We start from the raw sequence: 25,640 nt of genomic DNA on the forward strand, positions 1-25,640 counted from the left end.
TTTTTGTTGATCACACAACCCAGGTACGACACTGCACGGTGTGTGAAAGAAACGAAAAATGTTAGGTATGGCTACTGATTGGTTGGCAAACATGCGAAACAGGAAATTAGAGCGTTGTGCGCGAACGTGCGAAACAAACAGTTGTCATCATACATTGTGAAATTGCAATCGTTTAATTGAATATTTTCAGCTAAATTCCTAAACTTTTTATTTGTTACGGTTTTGACCTTAGAATATGCAAGTATTACGTTTTTGTACCACGAGCCGAAACACTGCAATATTCATGCCCTTGTAATTACCGGGACATCGGTAGCTTTCTGCAATATCGTTGGTTGCTGTCCCCCGCACAGTTCTAAATGGCAACGTAGTGAGAGTTTCGCTGACAAATCGTCTGTGAATCTTGGTTGGACTGTGGGAAAAATGAATGATTGAACATCGCCGTTATCGTTATGGGAAAATTACTTTGTAAGGTTTTTATTACGAAAGCCAACACTTCATATCACCGCACTTCACCAGGACAAACCAACATCTGAACGACAAGCACGACGAAAAACTTAAATCTATAAAACTGCATTAAAAACATTTCGGTACGTTGATAATATTTCATCGCACCGAAGTTACTCAACCCAATGGGTTTATCGGGCATTGCATGTTAAAATATTATTAAAGTACGAAGCAAGACAAACCTCCTTTCGGGCTCCTTTAAGGAGCGATAGTTGTGTAATTCCTTGCCAAAAAATGCTACTAATATGAGAAGAACAAAAGACTTGAAATAATTCCTGAGACAATAGGTTTTGTGTCGCCATATAGGAATCACAATCTTCATTTTTGGTCGCTGTCCTATCGTCAGCTGTTGAAGATGATTTTCTAGACAGCTTGGTGATAGTAAGGTTTCAGATTTCTATTGATTACCAACGTCTTTACCTTAAGACATTGTAAAGCAAACAAGGTTTTACCATGAACATCACAAAAAATACTAAAGCAGTTTATCCTCTACAAAGTTTTTCGGCTCTTAAATTAAGTTTACCGACAAATTTTCGTCTTTGAACTCTGTATTCTGCCTGCATTGTCCATTTTTCGCCTCGTAATAATTAAGCGCCAAAAAATACGATTTTTTTGCAAAATAACACAGGCCCTTTTTCACATCCGCAAAATTTGGTAACGAAAGCAACCCTCTCTTGCTGCTGTCCGTTAGTTACTAGTTTTAACAGGATTGTTATAATATGTTCTTAACATTCTGAAATGACTTTACGGGACGAAAGCTGGAGATTATTCAGCACTTCTTGTGCACATAAGTTTAAAAAACGACGAATTCTGTTCAAAGCAGCGCGAACATTTGTTATTAGAAAGAACACATAGAGTTGCAGTCAACTTGTTGCGACAAACTTACACCTGATAGGCGAAAAAACAGAGTTGTTGCATGATCGAAAAAGTGCAAATCGAAGTATCGAAATTGAAAAATCGGTACACAGCAATAGAGTCACAAAAGAATAACAATTTAGAGAAAGAAGAATAAGACCTCGTTTCAGACGATCAACAAAAATGTTTACAACAATTTTGCTGATTTCTCCGGTCGATTCGACAACAGAATAAACGCAAAACGTTTAAACAAATCAGAACCCTTTTGAAGTACTGATACCAAAAGCTAGGTTTGCATGTTTCATTCGGCAATATAAAGTTCGCAGACGATTCGTCATATACATATAAAAAGCTTGGAAAGACTTTTCCATTGTATATTTACATTTTGTCTTATTGTAAATATCAAGTGTAGCCTATATACAGTAAAAATCTGCAACATGGTTTAGTGTACAACATTGTTAACACAAAATACTACAAAAACGTACAGGCAGTAACTGAGGCTTCATTGATAAACAGGAAAGACGATCGCATATGAAAAAACAACTGCAAATGCCATTCTGCTTGGAAGATGGTAAACAGGAAAATTCAGTTTATTTGCTTTATGTGGTGTTGCATAGGCTAACGTGCTTTTCAGATCACGGTAACATCGAAATAGCAAAATTATTAGTGCAATACTATTTGCAAAATATGTACTTGTGGTGCTTTACTTTGGCATTCTTTTACGTAGAAGGTAGCTTCCTACTCCCACTACAACTGTTCCGATCCCCAGCACTGTTCCACCCATTATAAATGACTGGTGGTAGCTACCGGTGTTGTCGTAGATCATACCGCCAAGAGTGGGGCCAACCAACGAACCCACGCCGTCGAAAAACTCCAAGAATCCAAATGCTACGGAAAGATTTGTGTCGCCTAAAACAACACAAATGCAAAAACATGGTGAAATTTTTTTATATTTAGTTTTTTTATTATTTTTTCAATCATTTGTCGTATTAAATTTTTAGGTCAAGCCTACAGGAGATTGATTTTTACATAAAAACGGCAATCATGAATATGGCGCGGTCTTATGTGTCTTGTCTATTACATTCCCCACGGTCACAGATTTAACACTTGTCAAGCTTACCGAACATTTTCGCTAGCACCAACGGATAAAGCGACCACGCTCCGAACCCCAACCCAACAAACACACAATACGTCATCTGTAATGCGTATGTCGTCGCTAGAGGGCTCAGAAGAGTCAACAGCGAGGCTGCTGTTCTCAAGCAGACGAACCAGACGATAGGGTTGGAACGGGGAAATACGTTGCTCAGAGCTCCCCACGAAAATCGTCCGATCAAGTTTGCGAAACCGATGCCAGATACAAAGGCGGCACCTGAAATAAGGAAATAGGTGTTTGGTATAGCGTGCCATTAATCTAGTTTAGCAACAGGCACCTTTACAAAACAATATCTCTATTTGTAGTGTTAATCATTGAGGCGTCAATTTTCTCTTTATTTTCATGAGTTATGGATACATGCTTGACAAATGAGAGTAAGTCTTTTCTAGATGAATAATATTCTCTTGGTGCTGTTTTTACATACATTAGCGATGTTCTGTAGTAATGTTTGTCTTATAATGGGTGAAAATACACGTTTTGAGTAAATGAGTTCTGTAGAAAGTGGTGGAAATTGTCGACCGTTTTAAGGTAAAATAAATTGATTGTACAACGAGCGAACATCTGTATGGCATTGAGTCGCATGCACAACGCTTATGAATTATCTAGAGACATTTCCACACGTAGGTCAATAAAAATTTGAAATGACATACTGAGGTTCCACGTCATAGAAAACACACTTACTTTGCGTGGACGTAAATCCGAGGTCACTGACTGCACGAAGCGGCGTGAGACCATACACCAACATCATTCCAATAAACATAGTGAGATTGCTGACTGTCATAAGGTAAAATAACGGATTGCAAAACAGCACACGAAGCTGACCACAAAACGACATTTTTAAAGTGCTGGTGGACATTGCTAGTTTTGAGTTGCGGCTGGTACTGATGTCATAGATTGATGACGCCAGAGGCAGGTGAATGATGTCGTTCAAATTCTGAAATCGAAGTTTGCGGGTAATTTTTTTGCAATGCACATTATTCAGCTGAACAAATAAACAACCTCTAATGATTTTTCCTTTACGCTCTCCAACACCTCGTCGTGACGTCCATTGGATGCCACGTGCTCTCTTTCCACGTTTTGCGAAACAGCGAAAGATGATTTTCTTCTTAGCCATGGATGCCGCACCAGGTTACGCACCAAAGAAAAACTGTCGTTCCGTCTTGCCCGAGTTTGCCTCAAATTGTTTTGATGACCGGACAGTTCGTCCTTTTCATTGACAACGCTCAGCTCCTGGTCACCATCATTATGGTTGAAAACGTCATCATCCGTGGGCGCTACGTCACGGCTGTCAGTAGATACAGTCGACGTTTTTGTTGTGCTCTGTTTTGCCTTCGATTCCGTTGTTTTCCGTTTCGATTGAAAATGTGATGTAGGAAATATAACGGAAGCTGATACGCACATATTTCCCAATATAGCGGACAGAATTAGCATGGAGCCTCTCCAACCATATTCGTCCTGTGCAGTATAAAAATGGCGGTTCAAAATCACGTTGGAAATTACCGCAGGAAAAAATTGAGATAATTCAACGGCGAACTAAACGCATCGCGGAGTTTTTCTGCGCACAAACCTGCATATACTCGATCACGATCGGAAACACAAAAGACCCGACCCCAATACCGCTGCTCGCAATGCCCATGGCTAGCGGTCTCTTTTCTTTGAAATAGTAACTTAGGCATATGACCGCCGGCACGTAGCAGAGACCTAAACCAGTGCCTGCGAAAGGTATGAAAAACAAAATTTGTGGTTTGTTAGATGGAACAACCTGCTGGAAAACTACCCCGAGATAAATATCGCAGTCACCAGTGACGAAATCTTATTCTTTAGAGCGTACGCAAAAACCGCACTGCGGGGTTTTTTGTGAAGATGGACCTTTCGATAATGGAATAATGCTGTAGATGCTTTGCTACAGGACTGTAATGTCGTTTGGGAGAATTGTTTCTTTTCGGAGTTTCCACTTTTGTTTTATTAAAGAATGAAATGAAGTTTTCGTGTACAGCAATTATGCTTGTACATATATCTCGGTAGAAGTGTAACAAGATGATAGACATAAAGACTATCTGAGTATTAAGCAAAAATTTTGAAACATCTGTTCAGGGATTAGGCCCAACGTATACTTTTGTATTTTGTGCACCTTACCGTCAAGCTTGTTTGTATTGTTATCTGAATCTGTTATTTACTAAGTGATAAGAATTGACTTTAAACGTTAAAAAAGTAAAATATTTAAATAAATTTGGATATTAAGTATAATGCACATATGTTCAAGTGCAACTATATTGAACAGGATGCACACACAATTTCAATTTTAAAAACTTTACTCATACACCATTTTCCAAAAACATTATACAACTTTATGCGTTAAGCTATTGGAAGTTGAGATCCCACCTCCTATTATTCCGTAGAAAATAAAAATTTGGAAGAGTGAGGAAGCTCGAGACGAGAGCAACGTTCCAATTAAAACCATCATTCCTCCAATCATGTGACAACATCTGCATCCCCATCTATGTTGCACCAAACTTGCGAGGGGAGCTGCACACAAAACAATTTAGATGGAGTAAATTGCCGGATTTTTTTACCTCCTAACAGTTATTTTTTGCCAAGAACCCTTTAACTTTGTCATTTCCATTTACTTTGTTTTCGGAACAGAAGATGCTTAAAAAAGCGAAACATGTTTTCATCAAAATTAATGCGCTACATATTATTTTCCACTTTTGTTCTTATACCACTACTCAATGCAAACAAAGCGTTTGTGGTGCGGGAAGTCAAGCGGCAAACATTACTTGTCTAGCAGAGAAACGCACGCAATATGCAAACCACAAGTCTAAGTGCACGTTTCGTTGCGATGGTTATGTCAAACAACACTCACCCGACATGGAGGTAAAAGCAGCCGCTGTGCTTCCAACCATAGAAGCCATGGCTGACGATGAATTGAATTCTTCTATCCATTGGGGTGTGAACACACCGTATGCGAAGTAGAGGGCAGCAACAAACGCATGGGAAGCGAATGAAGCGATTACAACCGCCCAGCCCCAACCTCTGTCCAAGGCTTTATGTTTTGCATGGCCGCCGGAGATCTTCATCAAGTAGCAGATAAAGAGCACTACCCTGTTTATGGGCTATGCAAAATTAAGTCTTGAAAAAAGCAAGATATTAGTTAACACAATAAAGGCTATCAAACGTATTATGGGTTTATTTTGATATGTTTTTGTACGTTTTTGACCATACTGTTTTTATGATCACAATATGCCCACGTCACACTGTAGGTATAATCTGTCATGCATATTTTGCTGTTTGCCTGCGAAGCAACGTTTATTTGACAGACATGCTTATAAGTGTTGATTGTAATGTGAATACCGGCAGACACAGTGGCCGCTTGTCCTGATAAATCAATTTATCGTCAAAACACAACACGGTCACCTTGCCGTCAAGCAAACTTACAAAAGTAACTCTTACATGTTCTACACAACTTATTGTCGCTGTTCACAATGCACATGAAAACCCAACTACGTCACAAACGTTGTCGAGTTTCCGTCTCTCTCGTCACCGATGAATCAAAACAAATGAATTGGCACGTTTTGTAACATAAGCAATTGAAGCTTTTCAAAACAACGTGACCTGTTGCAACCAATCTTTCCTGATGTCCTGTTTTAAATACATTGGATGCACTTTAAAGGCCTGACACATAATCAGCAATATTGCGCTTATCAATACGAGTAGTACGCTTGACTTGAAGGTGACAAAATTTATACACAATATTGGCCTAACTTGTAAGCGATATGTGTTAAGTACTGCCCCATAGTCCTACAACTTCCTGTCATTGAATGCGCCAACGAGAAACTGACTATTTGCTGTGATATACTTTTGCGTGCACGCCTCTTCCTATATGTTCAGCGTGTTTCGGCTTGACATAGCATCAATTGCCTGACATCAGCATCTACTGTTCATTTTGAAATAATGCCTCGAAGCTGTTGCCGCACCTAAACCCACACGACGCACCACTGCCATTTCCACCGCTTTAGAGCCATACCAAGTTTTACTGATGGTGAGTGACAACCCAGTTTAGATGTTTAAAGCGCAATTCGTATTTGTCGACAGACGTAAACATTCGCATCATAAACGGCACAGAACGCATAACCAAAGGAAATACAGTCAACCGCGTCGCTAAAAATGCATGAAAGGGTGTATAGTGCCATGCACACTCTCCTTAATCGTACTTCGAATGGAGTTAATGTACCTATTCCCCTGTGACACCGAGTCAATCTTGGCTCGCCAAACGGCTGACATTTACTGCTATAGCTTGAGGCTGTGCCTGTGCCTGTGCCTGTGCCTGTGCCTGTGCCTGTGCCTGTGCCTGTGCCTGTGCCTGTGCCTGTGCCTGTGCCTGTGCCTGTGCCTGTGCCTGTGCCTGTGCCTGTGCCTGTGCCTGTGCCTGTGCCTGTGCCTGTGCCTGTGCCTGTGCCTGTGCCTGTGCCTGTGCCTGTGCCTGTGCCTGTGCCTGTGCCTGTGCCTGTGCCTGTGCCTGTGCCTGTGCCTGTGCCTGTGCCTGTGCCTGTGCCTGTGCCTGTGCCTGTGCCTGTGCCTGTGCCTGTGCCTGTGCCTGTGCCTGTGCCTGTGCCTGTGCCTGTGCCTGTGCCTGTGCCTGTGCCTGTGCCTGTGCCTGTGCCTGTGCCTGTGCCTGTGCCTGTGCCTGTGCCTGTGCCTGTGCCTGTGCCTGTGCCTGTGCCTGTGCCTGTGCCTGTGCCTGTGCCTGTGCCTGTGCCTGTGCCTGTGCCTGTGCCTGTGCCTGTGCCTGTGCCTGTGCCTGTGCCTGTGCCTGTGCCTGTGCCTGTGCCTGTGCCTGTGCCTGTGCCTGTGCCTGTGCCTGTGCCTGTGCCTGTGCCTGTGCCTGTGCCTGTGCCTGTGCCTGTGCCTGTGCCTGTGCCTGTGCCTGTGCCTGTGCCTGTGCCTGTGCCTGTGCCTGTGCCTGTGCCTGTGCCTGTGCCTGTGCCTGTGCCTGTGCCTGTGCCTGTGCCTGTGCCTGTGCCTGTGCCTGTGCCTGTGCCTGTGCCTGTGCCTGTGCCTGTGCCTGTGCCTGTGCCTGTGCCTGTGCCTGTGCCTGTGGTTTAGTAATAAATCGTTTTTTTTCAAAAAAATTTCGTCATTCAACCTCTGTCTTCGTAATCTAAAAGAATTAAAGTATTTTAAAGTTGAACGTAAACAACGCACGCATGCAGCAGCCTCTTCATACCTTCTGCAAGGTACGACCAGTCTACCTAATCATACCATACATAAGACAGGTCTACCTAATGACTCACGACATTATCAGCTGATCGACTGCTTACTAACTTCCTTGCCTAATTTCCCAACTTAAATAGTAAACAAAGAGGTCAAGCTACCACAGATATGGATATCCTTCCATAATTAGGCTCATGCGGACTGGAAATACACCACGACACGGCATCGGTCAAACGTTTATCGGCTCAGCATTTCTGTTCGATTGAATGACTGGTACACTACAGCTGGGTCAGTCGCTTAACGCTGTTGCAGCGAGGTAAGGTTTTTCAATAGTTTATCCTGTCAAATTGGCGTGAGACTATCTAACTGGCCCAAAGTATTAATGCTATTGTTTCAGTGGTCACTTCACATCTAAGGCCAGGTCCACACTCACGCTTTGCGCCGGCGGATTCTTTGTTTGTTTCATTATACGCTGGCGTGCGGGCGTACGGGCGTACGCTCGGGACATTGAAACAAACAAAGAATCCGCCGGCGCAAAGCGTGAGTGCGTGGACCCAGCCTTACGGTTGCAAAAAAAAACAAAAAATTCTTTAATTCAGCAGTCGAATCCAGGTTTTGGACTTTTTAACGTTTGTTTTTTCCTTGATTGTAGTATAACCTGATAACTGTTTACATAACAGCACGCGCCAATCGTCTTACTTGCATGCACATGAGTACATTTGTGAGTTTGGTTTTGCTGCTTTCGGAAAATTTGAGTTGTAATTCCTATGTTAAATCTCGTTGGTGTCAAATTTACCTGTAAATCAAGTTTCCAACTACTTCAATTTTAGAACACACCCGCGACGTACTTTAACAGCACCCTTGTTTAAAATTTATTATTGCTTGAAATGTTTACCAAATAAACGCTCTATACTTCACGTTCTACGCACATGCGGTCTAGAGAAAGGTTTACGTCACGAAATCCGGCTCAAAATCGAATGCAAACACGACGGTTCACCAGCAACACACTACACCCCAATAGGTTCGTACTGTTCACAGCAAGCACCCGATGCTGTACGTATGCATAGAGCGTACTGGGCTGTCAACACATCTTTCACTCTAACGCAGGTCTATGTAAAATAGGTTGTAAACAGTAATAACATGGAGGACTCTCAGCTGTTTCGAAACACCCGACTGGAGAAATACTTGCAACCAACAATAATTAGATAGCAGTCCTCATACACTTTGCCGCTACATTGCAACCGCATTTGGGTCAATTTTAACAACGGCCATACATGAATATTAAAGGAGTTGCGAATAAGATCATCTTTATCAGTGCCGTATAAATGTTTTATAATTACTACGATGCTGGTTCGCCGGCTGTTCGTGCTTGGATTAACCTGGTATCTCACACAGCTCTACAATGCTAAAGCCAGGCATGCAATGTCGTTTGGAGTGTTGGTTTTGGTGTGCACAACACAATTTTTTGCTTTTCTTTATTTTCGCCACAGGAAACGCATTGCCTTGTACAAAACGTGTCAATCATTCTGATTGAGTGAGTGCCATTCTGATTTAGATGAAGATCAATTGCGTTATAAGTATGGATTTAACTTAAATTGCTTACATGTAAAGATTCTAACCTAATTTGAGAAACAAACAAAGCATCTGGGACCAACCACGGAAAGACCAAGCAAAAGCCAACGCCAACGCCAATGTAGTGCCGTCAGGCTTCGTGTGGCCTCTATTGTTTGTGTATGTGCTTGTTTGTATCTAAAGAAATCCAAGCACGGGAAGCTATTCGCGATGAAGCCGCGCGTATCGTATTTCTATCGGGTAAATCTGCTCATTCATCTCCTTTTGACAACCACGCGTCCAAATTAGCAACCTGTGTGCCACTTTTAAATGCTGTGTATAAATTATTTAGCGCAACCAGCTCAAAATGTACATATTGTGATTTCCCAGCGCTTCCGAAACAACACCGAAATCATTGGTTTAAAAACAAATTGGAGGTAGCCATCGAGAATGTCAGAAAACGACAAACAACACAAAGTTTAGGCATGTAAAACACACCGTTTGTATGTTACGATACGCCGGAGTCCTAAAGACTACATAAAGACCTGCTTATTCTGGTCAGATAACACATATTGTTACTGTTAAGTACAATAGCATCTGTATAGAAGAATAACATAATTCCTAAGGGCTGTTAAGTTGGTTTTTATGGTGGATAGAAGATTCGTGTACAGTGACTCTAGCTATAAACACTATTTCTTTTGTACTCTTGACAACCTGTTGTATAACTGGCATTTAGGAGCTTGGCAATGTGTCAGCAGTAATTCTTTGCCTCGCTCCATTTGCACTTTGCATACACCCACGAAAATCGCTACGCGTAAACACTGGCACTGCGTTGTCCCTTGACAAAAACACTGTTTAAAGGCGTTAAAACGTTGCACTTACTGTAGAAAACAATTTACCATCGTTTGTCGCCTGGCTGACCTTTCAAGCGCAGCTCAGGCATCACGGTAACTGTAGTGTGCGTCGGCCTTAACTATAGTGCGCGTCAGCCTTAAGCCGACTCAGCCAAGCTTCACTGCCTCGCCATGTACATTTTCGTGATAATGCCTATTGTTGTTACCTGTGACGTGTGAAAGTAAACCTTCACTTTCTCATCTTACCTTCTCTCCCAACTATTCCCAAATCAGTTCAAAAACAAGTGATCAAAAAAAAAAAATTAAACAGTATCCTTGTTTGTGCCACTTACGCCACGGTCGTCTGGCAAAAAAAATGTAACCCTTCCAAGCAACCTTTTTTGCGTTTAGTGGATGCGGCCACGCATAACTAGCTAGGTTAAATTTTGGGTTGCAATGAATTACAGCTGCTACTGTATATACTCACCTTCTGCCAGAAGCTCAGGTCAATGATGAATTCATCAACCAACGGTGCTTTCTATTACGCAATAAAACAACTTTCAAAACGAAGCTCGATTAGGGTAACTTCAAGTAGAATTATGCATGTCAAACCTACGTTCTTAGCATAAGGTGTGCATAGTAGCAGATTTATCAAGTTTTAAGTAGACCTGAAGGCCGTTGTTGCAGAATATTCAATGTATAATCCGAAAATCACAATTTTATATCATTGTAACAATCAAACTATTTACCTGATGCGTAACATGAGTAATACAGGGCCAAGGAATATAGCAATGTGTTTTTGATTTAATAAATAATGTTTGTCGTTTCTTATAATGCTATAAGAAAATAACTAAACGCTTATATTTAAACCAAACCTACTTGCTTACTATAGGAGCACACCCTATCCTTTTTATACATTTGTATTTGCTTAAGTATATATATATCCCGTAGGCTACATATTCGGACAAAATTGAAACATCATCCTTGAAAGCTTTATGTTATTCAGACAAACACTTTTACTATAAGTGGTAAAAGGGAAACAATCACGTTTATTGCTGAAATTTAAATCCACCTGTGCTCATTAACAAATACTATATGACAACAGGATACTATATGTCTACTTTTAAATAGCAACACTTGATTTAAATAACAGAACCTTGCGTTTTTTACGACACAACCTCGCAAGGCAATTTCCAATTATATCTTTGTTACTCAATAAATCTTTCTGGACTATACGTAACTTTAAATCAGAGTTTAAGCATTATTGTCTGATCACCACGGTGCAAAGTTGTCAATTAATATAGGCCACAGCATGTCGTTGACGTATGCACACATAAATTTCGGGTGCCGATATGCAGTACGGATAAGCATAATTGATGTAATAACTTTAAATTCTGATCGATTACCAGTGAAAAAGGGTTCAACGCTATCCGCATGTGACAGAAAAAACGCTTATTATGGTCTCACCTATGATGACGATGTGTGCCCGAACAAACGTATTTCATTCGGGATTTAGTTAAATAAACAAATACATTTAATTTGTTTCAGTGGCGACCAATTGCATATCTAGGCCAATAGCTTTTGGCGGAATTATATTGTAATGTATAACAATATTTTGATTTGTAAATTTTCTTTTTTTTTTTTTTATGCCTATGTTGTGTTTCAGAAAATTAAGACTTCAAACAATTTGAAACATCGGGCGTTGAGCAGAGGTTGGAAATCGGTTGTCGTACTAAGTTTTATTACATCCCATGTGAACCCATAGTTGCTTTTTTATTGTGCTACAGCCATAAATCGTCAGATATGGTTGCTATTATAGCTGGAAGCTGGATTTACTTATGTGCTTGGTGCATGTTTAATGTTTACACCAAATCATTCTAGAGCAAATACGAAAAACCAAATAAAAGTTGGTGTGGTGGTGTTTATATTGTACATATTCATGACATGACGGTTTAATTTTAAATTAATATTGCTTGAACTAAAAACAAATTAAACTGTATTGATTATATTACATTTTTTTCCTCTCTGCAATCAACTGTTTTTCATGACAGTGATGGAGTTGAAGTCATTTTATAGCCGTAAAGGTTGTGGCTATATCGCGTCTGGACCACCTGTTCGCTGTAAATATGTCCCCGGAAGCGCTGTAAGACCATTAGGTGGGGGTAATTGCAATTATAAATGACAATTGTCCTTTAACGCAAATGAAGGCGCCCTGCTTTAACCACATACTGCCTGACTTGAGCGGGCAACCCACTTTGGGATGGCCGGCACCGCATATGTGTGTTGTTAGCCATCGCGTCATATGGGCTACTGTGTTACATCATTGGTTTTCCGGTTCCGCAGTGTTGTGTAAACAGATTGTGTACTTTGTGCAGCTATGGCCTGGAAATTTAAGTATTTTATCTCACTATGTGTGCAGATTGGTGAAGGTTTTTTTTGCACAAACTTGTGTTTTAAGATGACTGCCCATAGGAGTGTTAAACATCAGGCCCTGGACAAAGGTTGGGGTTGGATTGTGGTAATGAGTTCGTTTAATTCTCATGTACTTATTGCTGCCCTCTATTTCGCATACGGTGTGTTAACACCACAATGGATAGAAGAATTCAAGTCATCGTCTGCCATGGCTTCTATGGTTGGAAGCACAGCGGCTGCTTTTACCTCAATGTCGGGTGAGTGTTTATGCTAGCACTAATTAACCCGAGAGCAAAAAGCGATAAATAATTAATTTTTTAGTTTGTTAAAAACATTTCGAGTTTGCTTGCAAGTAAAAATAAGCGTAGATAACTGCAACGAATATTGCCACGTGGGGAGGATTTTTCATAGTAAAACACCCGAAACACTGAACCAACAAGAAAGTTTTTCAAATAGCTCCCCTGGCAAGTTTGGTGCAACATAGATGGGGATGCAGATGTTGTCACATGATTGGAGGACTGATGGTTTTCATTGGAACGTTGCTCTCGTCTCGAGCTTCCTCACTCTTTCAAATTTTTATTTTCTACGGAATAATCGGAGGTACTGCTGTGTATTTGTATCTACGTTAAAGTGTTACTTTCATATAATCAGCTTGTGTGAATCAATTTATACCTTTAAAGTTGGATTGATACATAATGATATCGCATACTATATAGTCATAAACCGAAGGCAATTTCGTGTTAGTGGTTGATGATTATTTCATGAATGGCCGCAACGTCACGGCCAATAATCACTACTATATTTTGAATGACTCGCTATGATGAATACAGAGGTGTATGTAGCTACATAGGTATAATGTATATCGTACAAACGTAATTGTTTGGGAATATAGGTACTGGATTGGGTTTGTGCTACGTCCCGAATATCATCAGTATCAGTCAGTACTTCAAAACGAAACGTGCGCTAGCTATCGGAATAGCAAGCAGTGGCGTTGGTGTCGGCTCTTTTGTGTTTCCAATCTTGATGGAGATATTACAGGTAAATGGATAAGTACTAGAAAATAATCTATATATCCTCCGTTATTATATCTTGCAGCTACAGTTTTTGGGTCTTAATCACATAGAAAATGTCGTCCCTATGTCACCACATAGATTATTGTCACGTATTTTCTTGAAAATATTTTTTAAGAAAAACTTTTACGCGCCAGACAGTGCTCGCAAATTTCTTTTTAATACACAGGATGAATACGGGTGGAGAGGTTCGATGTTGATTCTTTCAGCCACATTGGGAAACATGTGCGTCTCGGCTGCAGTTCTTTTTCCAGTGTCCCACTTCCAGTCTTCCTTGAAGCCCTCAAAAAGGAGCCAATCTAACGTCGTTTTGTCCATTAACTGTGATGATGACGTAAGGCCTGACGATGACGTGTTTAATTATCCGGATATCAATCAAAACACCAAGAAAAATGTCAAACCTGAAGCACTAGCTCAGAACGTTAAACAGAAGAAGAATAGTTTTTCCATGGTTCGTAACATGGCGAGTCACCCGTGGCTGAGACGACAATCATCTCTCGCGACATCACAAAACGCCCACAGAGAAAATGTGACAGAAATATTAGAAGACACAACGATACAATGTTATGACGAAACATCCCCGGAGGTGCTTATTTGTATGTTTAAACAATAAAACTAAAAACTATAACCTCCCAACACATTTCAGAACACATGTTACAGCGACCAAATGAATTTGACGTCATCAATCCATGACGTTGCAGCAAGTCGCGCGTCAAAGTTGTCCGCGGTTTCCACAAGTAGCCCGAGACTTTCGTTCTGTGGTCAGCTTCGTGTTTTGTTTTGCAATCCGTTATTTTACCTCATGACAGTCAGCAATATCACCATGTTTATTGGAATGATGGTGGTGTATGGTCTCACACCGGTTCGTGCCGTCAGCGATCTCGGTTTTTCGTCTGCAGAGAGTAAGTAGCATCGATAGGTGTGTGGTTAACCAGTAATTCTATACTTAAGATTGAAGAAAAGTATAAGATTATATATAAGATTCGATATCGGTATGAAATTGAAGAAAGTAACATTGATTGTGTTTTTCGAAAATTTGTTTGTGAAGCGTTTAATTTAGTTTAACTATAAGCAAAACATAACAATGTTTGTAGAAACATATGACCACTGATGATCAGTGAGCTACAGACCGTACATAATTGTTTCCACTTATTAAGTCCCATCAGAAAAAAATGTTAGTGTCAAGCATGGTCCTGTCGGTCAACTAGCCAGCAGTCAAAGACTTTTCCATTTTGTGGTGACTTTGCAGTGATTGTCGGTCCGTCTACATGATTTACGTGACATAAAGCCAACAACACTATACCGATTTCCAAGCAGTTTTGGGAAATAATGCCAGAGACTTCCAAAGTGGTTCGTCTACGTTAGTTTGTATCTAGTTTGGTACCGAACGGATCGATTTAAAGTCCCCGCAATGTGGAATATCATTGTCTGGCTAACGAAATGGCAAGACGCGTTAGTCACCACAACAGCACTAATGGGTCCTTATAGGTCGAAACGTTGTGCGGTTTATCTGCAGATGATGGGACAATTGTTCTTGTAAGCATTTGTTTAAACATTTAGGCGCCGCCTTAGTATCCGGACTCGGCTTTGCAAACTTGATCGGACGTTTTTCGTGGGGAGCCCTTAGCAACGTATTTCCCCGTTCCAACCCCATCGTCTGGTTCGTCTGCTTGAGAACAGTAGCCTCACTGTTGACTCTTCTGAGCCCTCTAGCGACGACATACGCATTGCAGATGACATATTGTGTGTTTGTTGGGTTGGGTTTCGGAGCATGGTCGCTTTATCCGTTGGTACTAGCGAAAATGTTTGGTAAGTTGGTTTGAATCTTCTTTAATTCATTATTTACTTTAATTACAGCTTTTTCTTGAATGTGAAAAATTTTGGGCGGTTTTACTGAATTTGTTACTTGCGTTAAATCAGTTGCTGCCGCTTCACATACTGTTTTAAGTCAGGTATTTAATTTTTACGCTGCAATATTGTCAGTTTATTTCTGATAACAAAATCAAAAAAGATTTTCCGTTACTAAATCGATATTGACGTGCATTTAACAGGCGATAAAGGTCTCTCTGTAGCTTTCGGGATATTGGAGTTTTTCGACGGAGTTGGTTCATTAGTTGGTCCCGCGCTTGGTGGATTAATTTACGACAAAACTGGAAGCTACCAGCAGTCGTTTATTATGGGAGGAACGGTGCTTGGTATAGGCTCCGTAATTGTTGGTGCCGGTAGCTACATCCTACGTAATAGAATGCCGAAGTAATAGCATATTGACCAGGATCCGTTGCAATATTACCTGTTTTTCGGTGTTTTTTTAATGTTAAATGCCATGAGTGACATTATTTTTTCAATACACGAAGCAATAGCACGTTTATTTCTATAAAGGAGCTGTAAAGAAATATATATATAAGTCAAAATAACTTGCTGGGGAGCTCGATAAAGTCTTTTGAGGTTATCAAGTCTGGCGCCCATGAGATGGAGATTTAATGGAAAATCACGCTCTGTTGTAGGATAGCAGGATTTGCACTGATGGCTATCGCAGGATTAGTGTTCAGATTTATTGTATCTGCATCACCCTATGTTGGCCAGCAAGTTAATTTCTTTGGCGTTCCAAGAACTTCAGTTTAAATGACATTTTTTTTTTAATATTAACACACATGCAGAAACGTCAATAAACAATAGTATAAAACAAAGAAATGCACACAAATTTACTTCTACACAAAGAAATACTATTTAGCAAAACGATTGGTGAAAGTGGATAATTCAACAATATTAGAAATGGAGTGCGAGAAGTGGTTGGTGACGTCAGAAAAGGTTAGGATTAATCAATCGAAAGGTTAGGAAAAGCAACGTTATATGGTGGCTATCACAGCCTAAACTTATGTCCGCCGTCGTTAACCCTACGAGAACAAGAGTTTGGGCCTTTTGTGTTGTTCGAGATCTGTTTTGTTTAATTTTGCAGAATAATACGATTTTACCAGTCAATGACGATGGTGTTTTAATTTGTTGTTACGCCCTATAGGCTACTTAAAATACGCGACCATTAAATGATTTTTAAATACGCTATAGATACCGGTTAGTCCACGGCCAAACGTGACAACGCGATGCATTCATTGTTATGTACGGATAGCTATCGATGCATATAAGTTTTTAGTGCGGAAACCCTTGTTTGCGAAAATCAAATACGATGAACACAGCCCGTTTGGAAATATTACTATTTTTGTTTGTTTGTTGATACTCACAGTGCGCCCCTCGAGGTACTTAGTAAGTTTCGTTTGACCTTCATTGGAATTAGATTTCGAGACCCAATAGTCTTAGCGCTTTTACATACTACAATTACTGCTGACTTGCACAAGACAAAGCCACGCCATTGTGACGCAATAATACCGATTTTGAGCGCTAAACGAGGGATTGTCATGCGACAGCCGACTGTTTTGGATCCTTTTCTGACCACATTACAGATATAGATTACAATTTGTGTGCTTCACAATTTATGAGTGTAATGGAATTGTTGCATGCTATTGGCTATGCCATCCGTAAAAGAACGTTTGATGATGATCCCTTGTAATTTTTTCCCTATTACTTCACTACAACGTCATTTATTTATTTGAGAGGAATATTTTAGGTTTAACTTTACGAACGCTTGGCAGCTCTGGTGTTCAACGTTAAGGTGTTAAAACACGTTGAATTTACTGTCCATACTTTATTTGATTGTCTGATCTGCAACGTCTCCAAACAGTGGCTAAGCAAAAGTGTCAATAAGGTTTAAGTGTGAGGAAGCACAAACCTGTTAATTTAAACACCAAGACGGCAATTTAATGCCACAGATTGTCGGAGTGAGATTTCGCGCCGACGTGATTGAAGCTTCGCCTACGTGAGCAAATAAGAGACATGGTTTTGCGCTTGTTTCCGCTCCAGACGAGCGCAGCAAGACTTCTTTGCTCTTAAAAGGCCGTCGCGGTCGCTGCTAACCAGTGCGCACTGCCGGCTATTATTGAGAAAAACGTTTGCATTTTGGTCGAAGTCTCAATTTGATTAGACAGACCTCTAAACAAAAGCTACACCACATTGCGTATTGTAGCAGATCTCAAGTTTGTTTATGTGCAGATAGACGTTGGTCAAGTATAGGCAACTAAAATCAAGCATGGCTTTGTGGTTAAGCTTGACGCTAGTTTTCCTAGTTCAATCTTCATTTTCATCAGAAGCAATAGGTAAGTCTGTGCTTTTGTGTTAAATATTTAAATATTGGTTTTGCAAAAAGAGACTACATTCTTCAAATCTTTAGTGGACTGCTATACTACAAACCATATCCAAACAAAAATTGACATTTTTAGGTCAAAGCCAGACATCTGATGACTTGGATTTGCTGGTTGTCACTGTAGCAACAGATGAAACTGAAGGTTACAAACGATTTGATGATTCATTGAAGTATTTTAACCTAAAAAGTTTGGTAAGTGTATGTACAAAGGCACCAGTTTTATCAAGTTACCAATGTCCATAAGTTTGTAAATATGTGTGACTTCTGCATTTTTAATATAGTGTAAGTTTTCAATCTTTGCCTTTATGGTATTTGTTACATCTTTATTAATTTTCCAAAACAATGTTTTGGGTTATAGTTTTTTTAAAACACCTGCATGCGATTTTGTGTAAATAATTTTGCCTGAGATTCTAGTAACCTATATATAATATATATGTTGTGCAAAAAATCATGTCCAATGGCTGTGCTCATTTACATTTTGTTACATCAGGTACTTGGTATGCATGAGAAGTGGACAGGTGGCAATGTGAGAATTACTGTAGGTGGTGGAATGAAAATCAACCTTCTCAAAAAAGCTTTGGGAACTTACAAAGACAATAAAAACTTGGTTCTTTTCTTCACAGACAGGTAAAGAATGAACTGTGTAATATTTAGCATTTTATATGTTAAATAAAAATTCCTGATGACATTGCCCTAGCCATAGACTCCCCAAAATGTATTGCAAACACACCTTTAACTATTCTGCTTGGTGGGGAGATTTTAAACCAAAAATATGTGGACCTGATAAAACTTTTGAGCTGACTATACCTCTAATGCATGGGATAGTAAGTTAGACATATGCCAATGTATCACTTATGCTTAGTAGATGCACAGCCATCAATATTATTAATTTTGTAATCTTGTTTCATTTTAGTTATGATGTTGTTTTTGCTGCTGGAAAGGATGAAATTTTGAGAAAGTTTAAAAAGTTCAATGCAAAGCTGATTATTTCAGCTGAAACCACGATTTGGCCAGATGCATCATTAAAGGTTTGATTTTCAATTCTAACAGTTGATTTTTCAGTCAATGCACGTTTTCCTTTAAATGAGGTTAAAGTGCTATGAACCAAATCTGGTTCAAACATAAACAATGTCTAAATTGGACATTGTACAATATCCTGCATCGATTATTGCACAGTGTGTACCAGTTATTGTCAGTAATAATGTATACTACACCAGTTTAAGAAGATGACTCTTCGAAAATTATTTTTAATTACAGCCTCAATATCCAGAAGTAAATGTGGGAAAAAGATATCTATGCTCTGGTGGTATCATCGGGTATGCTCCACAGTTCTGGGCTGCCATCAACAAATGGGACATTGTGGATTCAGATGACGACCAACTTTATTATACAAAACTGTACCTTGACAAGAAAATTAGGGTATGTCGTTTATGTTTTTTTTTCAACTGCATAAAATCCATGGATATTTATTGGATGAAAAGAAAACAGAAACCCAGGCGAGGTATCGATCAATAAACATATCAGGAGTTTCTGTGTAAAGTTAAAAATATTGATCAAACAGACACCTCTATTATTCATAGAGCTGGTTGTTTTTTACTGTGTGTAAACATTACATTAAAAATGATCCGTTACAGAGTGAACTGAATATGACTCTTGATCACACCAGTGAACTTGTGCAGAACATTAACCATGCAAGAAGTAAGTAAAATAATAACTTCATGCAGGTTTCAGAAATATAAATCAATAATTTAATAAATCTTTCTTACCAGTTGAAACTTCCAATACCCCTCAAAAAAACTTAAATACATATTTACCTCTGTAGTATTTCCGACTAATTGGATTAAGTAACATTAAGGGAAAAATACTTCTGTTACATATTGAACCAGGAAAAGCTTTAGGAAGTATATGTTGCAAATATGCACATTTCTTGTAATACAGCTATCTGATATTTTATTAAAGGTGAACTTGAGTTAGCAGAACAAGACACCGTCAGTAGGGTGAAAAATATCAAATACCATACACTTCCTGCTGTAATTCATGGAAATGGACCTTCAAAGGTAATGATAGTGTGCACTAGACCCTGTATGTACACCCAAAATTTGATATATTTGGGTATTATTTATGGTTTTGACCATCTTTCATGATTTGATACAGTTTGGTGAGAATGGTGCCATAAAAAATGAACCATGTGCATCTACACAGTAGCATACTTTTTTCCATAAATTTATAATTTATTTATATACCCACTGTATTGAGTACACCATGTAAAACCTTTGCAGGTCCACCTGAATTATTTTGCCAACTATGTTCCCGATGGATGGCACAGTGATGTTGGATGCAGAAAATGCGATGAAAACTTGTTTGATCTTTCTAAACTTGAGGTTGGTTGTATACCTTTGCTATCTATATTTGTTGCTATATGTGCGTAATAACTTGATGTAAATTTTTAAATATCTATTCCACGCCTGTTATCACCGATAATGGAAGTGACACAACAGTCAAATTTTTTCTTCAATTGATTTGGCTGATTTAATTTTGCAGAAGGAGAATTACCCATTGGTCCACATGGCAATTTTCATTGAAGATAGAACGCCATTTTTTTCTGAATTTCTGGCCAGAATACAGAATCTTACTTATCCCAAATCCAGAATTTCTTTATTCATTCATAACAATGTAAGTGCAATGCCTGTTTGTTTATATTGTTGAGATTTCTGCCCTTAATGTATTTATGAGCTGTCCAATTAAAAATATATGACTGAAGCAATGATTTCCAAACTGTTTCTACCCATGTACTACTCGGCGGTATAGTACACTATTCACACACCAGCTATATCAAAATATGCAGTAAAGACACAAAGATTTTTAATATGGTAAACAATTATCATCCAAGGGTTGAAAAAACCAACTAACACTGGTTTTAGATATGTTTTTTTATGAGACAAATGTAACCTTGATTATATTTTGATGCGTCCAAAATGCATATAACCCGATTAAAAATAACTATGGCATAATAATGCACTTTGCATAATCTGGGAGATATCTAAAATTCTACTAAACATTGAGAGCTTGCAGCACCACCTAGGAAAACCTTCACATTTGGGAATCACTGTTATAAATCTATTGCTTAATTTTGAAACAAACCAACACATTGTTTCAAAACAATGACCAATCCAATTGGCTGTTTTTACTAAAAAAACTGTGTTACTTGGCTCATCTTTGCTTTCTTTTTCTTTTTAGGAAAGAACTTTGGAACGCAAAATCGCACAATTTTTGCTGCGGCACAGATCAAGTTACAACTCAGTAAAAGTGATTGCCCCACATGAGAATGTCCACGAAGTCGATGCCCGCCTTTCAGCTGTGTAAGATACGCACACACAACATCACATGTTGCCTAAACTGTCAGGCTATATACAGGGACATGATAAAAATGTTCTAATAATGATCTTTGTACTAATGTTAATGTCATAATTTAAATGAAGTTTTCACCATTAGTTAATGCGATCAAACCACAATGCCAAAACATTTATTACTAGATTATATTTACAGTATCATGTCTCAAATAAGTCCTACATCACTGTGGTTTCCTTGTTGATTTAACCGAATCATTGAAAGTCAGTTTAATAAACTGTATTGTTTTCAGTGAACACTGTTTCGCAGTAAACTGTGATTACCAGTTCAGTGTAAATGCAGATGTGCAAATCACCAACCCAGACACTTTAAACTTCCTTATAACCAAAAATAAAAAGGTTTGTGTTTCTTATAACCCTTCTTATACAATACCTTTTGTGCAATAATATCACCATTTTCTTCTATCACTGCCTAACCACCACCCTTTGCTGTTAGGTGGTTGGTCCAATGGTGAGAAGATTTGGAAAACTTTGGAGCAATTTCTGGGGTGCTTTAAACATTGATGGATATTATGCAAGATCTGAAGATTATCTTGCTATTGTTAATGAGGAAAGAAGGTAAATGGGTTTTAACTGTCCAATTCCCCCTGGATTATGGGTTAAATTTATTTTCTGCTTTATTTTATTCAAATGTTGTTGAATGAAACCGAATAATATTATGTATTGTCAGGGGCATTTGGAACATTCCTTTCATGAACACGGTTTACCTCACAAAAGTTGAAACTTTGCGAATGCTTGTCGAAAAAGTTGGAACACCATTCGTTGAATCTGATCTTGATCCAGATATGGCTTATTGCGCGCATCTTAGGAACGAGGTAAGCTTGATGGAAATGTTAAATTTTTTTGTACATTTAGAATTTTGTTTTATTTAAATCTAATGATCAATATTATATCAAAATACAAATAAACCTGTATTTGATTTTGCAATGTTTGACACATTAAAATAACAATGGTATCTGTTTGAACCATTGAAAAATTAAACTGGAAAACCATTTCCATACGTTTAGCTGTTGGACAGACTAAACAGGTTTTTTTAATGATGTCGAAAATCAATGCACCATGCAGCTTTTTCAACACGAATTTACTAAAACATCTATAGTATTGTAAAACCTACAAAAAGAAGTTGAACGTTACGCAATGTTTCACAAAAATTAAACAATCCACTTTACAGGGTGTTTTTATGTACGTGACAAACGAACAAGAATTCGGCCGCTTGGTGGTAGCAGATGTCAAAGTCGACGCCGTCCATCCTGACTTATGGCAGATAAAAGATAACGTCGTGGTATAAATTTTGTTAAACTGTCTTTTCTTGATATTGATATTACCACATATAAGAAAAAGTTACCTGTTTGTTTTGTTCTGTTTTCATTGTAAGTTTATAGCCATTGTAAAGAAAGAAACTAGCAAATGGAGTGCCTTACTTCAAACCATTGCAAATTGCCACTCTCGCCTATAGTCAAGGTTGCCATAACATGTTTATTTCTATGATTTGTTCTTATTTTCAAGAGCAGTGTCTTAGTCCGGAAATGTGCTTATTTTTCCATAATGTGCTTTGTCATCAAATTCGGGTTGTTGTATGGTGCAGTGTGATATACATTCTAAGACATACCCTTTTTGTTTTACATCTCAAAAAGGTCATCATCCTGACCTGATTAATATTAGCCTCCAAAATCTGGAAAAGTGACTGAAATGATGACATTTAATCGATTCGGCATTAAAAAGCGCGGCCTTTTCTTCCAACCAGTGGCCATCCCGCATATAATGAAAATGCAAAATACTTAAAGGAAAAATAAATTTTATTGGTTTTGTTGGTTAGGACTGGGAAGAAAAGTATATTCACCCCGATTTTTGGAACGCTACTTTAAGCGACACTGTGGTCAGTCAACCGTGTCCTGACGTTTTCATGTTTCCACTTTTCACGACCAAGATGGCCGATTCCCTGGTGGAATTGATGGAATCTTCCGATAAATGGTCCACGGGCACAAACGAGGTAACAACACTAAACTAACACAAATGTTTACTATTTGCACAAAATAACTTCTTTGTAAAGTTACGGTAAAGCCGTAATTGTTGTTTCTTTTTTGACAACGTTTTCGTTTTTAGGATAACCGTTTGACTGGAGGTTACGAAAATGTACCCACAATTGATATACACATGAATCAGGTCGGATACGAAAAACAGTGGCTCCACATGCTCGCCACATACCCACTAAAAGTTGTCCAGAAAGTTTTCCCTGGCTACGATTCCAAAGTAAGTTGTGAACTCCATCGGTAAACATTTTTAGATAAAATTACTGAAGGGTATCTGATGTCTTGGCGCTGTTTGTTCCTGTGTGATTATAAGCTTTTCAGTATTATTAGATTGCATTTTGCGATAATCTTAAGTTCTTTATTTTGCTTCGGCGACAAGGTGGCGCTAAAGATTAAATGATGACGTATTTTAATTCCCAGGCTCACTCGATTATGATGTTTGTGGTGCGGTACAAGCCCACCGAACAACCGTATCTTCGACCTCACCACGACTCAAGTACGTGGACGATGAACTTGGCGCTTAATGATCATGGCGAGAATTATGAGGTTGGTGTGGTGTTGTACCTTATTAACGATGCTTCTTCAGTGACGTGTTTGCACAGTTTACGATTTTGAGGCTAGTTATTAAAATGTATTTTTTTTGCCATGACGACCGTATGTTACAATACTAATTGTGGCAACCACTATATGTGCTGACATAACAGTACCACAGTATATACTTTTTAAGGGTAATAATGGTGATCACTTACACATTTCTAACCATTATTGTACAAGAACAACCGTTTCATAACCTGTATACAACTTTCAACCAAAATCATTTGTGTTCAGGGAGGTGGCTGCAGATTTTTGCGGTACAACTGTGCTGTGACAAAAATCCCGAAAGGTTACGCTCTCATCCATCCCGGTCGCCTCACTCACTATCATGAAGGCTTGCAAACCACCAAGGGCACACGCTATATTGCCGTCTCATTTGTTGACCCATAACCTGATGGAGTTTGTTGGTTGGATCTTTTTGACTGTTGTACCTAACTCGCAAGGGTCCCCTTTTTATTTGTTTTGCGCATCTGAAATTCCCCGCAGTCCTAATAACATTGCAGTATTGCGTTTATCGAAAATACGGAACATTGAAATTAGGTTTTGTTTTAATACCAGAAAATTTAATGCACGTTGCAACATTTTTATGACTTAACGTCTTATCAGCGAAGCGTATGTTGGTATGCATATATCGGTATGTTAGCTAATTCGAATGTAAATACCTTATATTTTAAAATGACAAGACATCTCTCATCGCCAGTGTCATGGTGCTCAGCCCGTGTTAAATGTGTGCATAAAATCGTTTCTTTTCCAAATTTCATTCATCTTTACGACTGTTTCCGAACGTAAGCACACTAATGTGGTTGGTAGTCCCCTTAAATACCAAGTTACTCTATGTCATCAACTGTTTTTGTTGCACAGGTAAAGCTCTTCCGTATGTAGGTATTGACTAATATATTTTTCACCGCATGGCGCTGTATATAGGCTTAATACATATCATATCACCTCTGAACATGTATATTCATCCAATGTAACACTCACAAAAATCGTTACCGATACAGTATTATACACTGGCTGTAATTTCTCTGTAATTATATTGCGCCTTTGTACAATTTGTCATGCTTCAGCGCACACAGCTTTTTAATGTATTCTTACGTCACATTCTGTATTCTGTTACGTCAGCATCCTGCACTGCGTCATGTTCGCACGCTTTTTTTCCTTGTTTTCTGCCATTTTTATGACGTTTGCGAAATAAAAAGTGCCGAGCAACTGTCTTTTTTCATGGCATAAATATGTTTCGATCACCATCAATATATCGACCACATTTTTAAATACTTTGTTTTACGGATTTTGCATCAAATTCAAATAATAATGGAGTGCTGCTCGTATCAACTGGCGTGTCACAATAACCTGTGATAAAAAATGACCTCGTCGTAAACCGTCTGCAAACACTTATCTTAGGTAACGACAGCCATAACATCGCTTGCCAAAATGGTTCACATAACAGGGCTTAATACATGTTAAAGTCGTCAGCACCGGTTCGGCTTCTCGATCGCAAACATTGCCGACGGCGTGAATAAAGCAGTCGAAATTTTCCCACGCTTAGATTTTAACCACATTCTGCCTAGAATGGGAGTTCGTGTTCTCGAGTTCTTTTTCGAAGTGATTTGGGACCATTTTAGATTAGAGTAATTTTCTTAGTTAGACTTTGTATTCGGTTCGACAATTGATAGATGGAAAGACAATATTGTGACGAACTCATCTCTACTTACAAACGTACAATATAACAACTTGATCGCTGCGTTGTGATTCTCTCCGGTTTAGGACA

At 39.0% G+C, this 25,640-nt stretch overlaps 3 protein-coding genes across 3 annotated transcripts; 2 read left to right on the forward strand and 1 right to left on the reverse strand.

The window, feature by feature from the left end:
• Positions 1–1,242: 1,242 nt before the first annotated feature.
• Positions 1,243–5,663, reverse strand: LOC145901904 (monocarboxylate transporter 14-like). Its single transcript, XM_082989717.1, has 7 exons — positions 5,376–5,663; positions 4,895–5,038; positions 4,080–4,225; positions 3,512–3,967; positions 3,194–3,446; positions 2,480–2,728; positions 1,243–2,268 (listed from the first exon to the last, which is right to left on the reverse strand). Exons 1-7 carry the CDS (start codon positions 5,587–5,589, stop codon positions 2,063–2,065), a joined length of 1,668 nt encoding a protein of 555 aa, XP_082845843.1. The 5' UTR covers positions 5,590–5,663; the 3' UTR covers positions 1,243–2,062.
• A 6,902-nt stretch (positions 5,664–12,565) lies between these two features.
• Positions 12,566–15,846, forward strand: LOC145902994 (monocarboxylate transporter 14-like). The gene is made up of 7 exons (XM_082991085.1): positions 12,566–12,776; positions 12,976–13,119; positions 13,412–13,557; positions 13,759–14,175; positions 14,236–14,491; positions 15,150–15,398; positions 15,641–15,846. The coding sequence occupies exons 1-7, from the start codon at positions 12,566–12,568 to the stop codon at positions 15,844–15,846; spliced, it is 1,629 nt and encodes a 542-aa protein (XP_082847211.1).
• Positions 15,847–17,570: 1,724 nt separating this feature from the next.
• On the forward strand, positions 17,571–25,086 carry LOC145901321 (procollagen-lysine,2-oxoglutarate 5-dioxygenase 1-like). Its single transcript, XM_082988950.1, has 18 exons — positions 17,571–17,794; positions 17,918–18,033; positions 18,332–18,468; positions 18,755–18,869; positions 19,099–19,260; positions 19,476–19,539; positions 19,801–19,898; positions 20,121–20,222; positions 20,383–20,514; positions 21,079–21,200; positions 21,482–21,587; positions 21,685–21,806; positions 21,919–22,063; positions 22,420–22,530; positions 23,065–23,238; positions 23,352–23,498; positions 23,699–23,824; positions 24,107–25,086. The coding sequence occupies exons 1-18, from the start codon at positions 17,728–17,730 to the stop codon at positions 24,260–24,262; spliced, it is 2,202 nt and encodes a 733-aa protein (XP_082845076.1). The 5' UTR covers positions 17,571–17,727; the 3' UTR covers positions 24,263–25,086.
• The last annotated feature ends 554 nt before the right edge of the window (positions 25,087–25,640 follow it).

The sequence above is a fragment of the Ascidia mentula genome, chromosome 5, assembly GCF_947561715.1.
Source record: "Ascidia mentula chromosome 5, kaAscMent1.1, whole genome shotgun sequence".
NCBI lineage: Eukaryota > Metazoa > Chordata > Ascidiacea > Phlebobranchia > Ascidiidae > Ascidia > Ascidia mentula.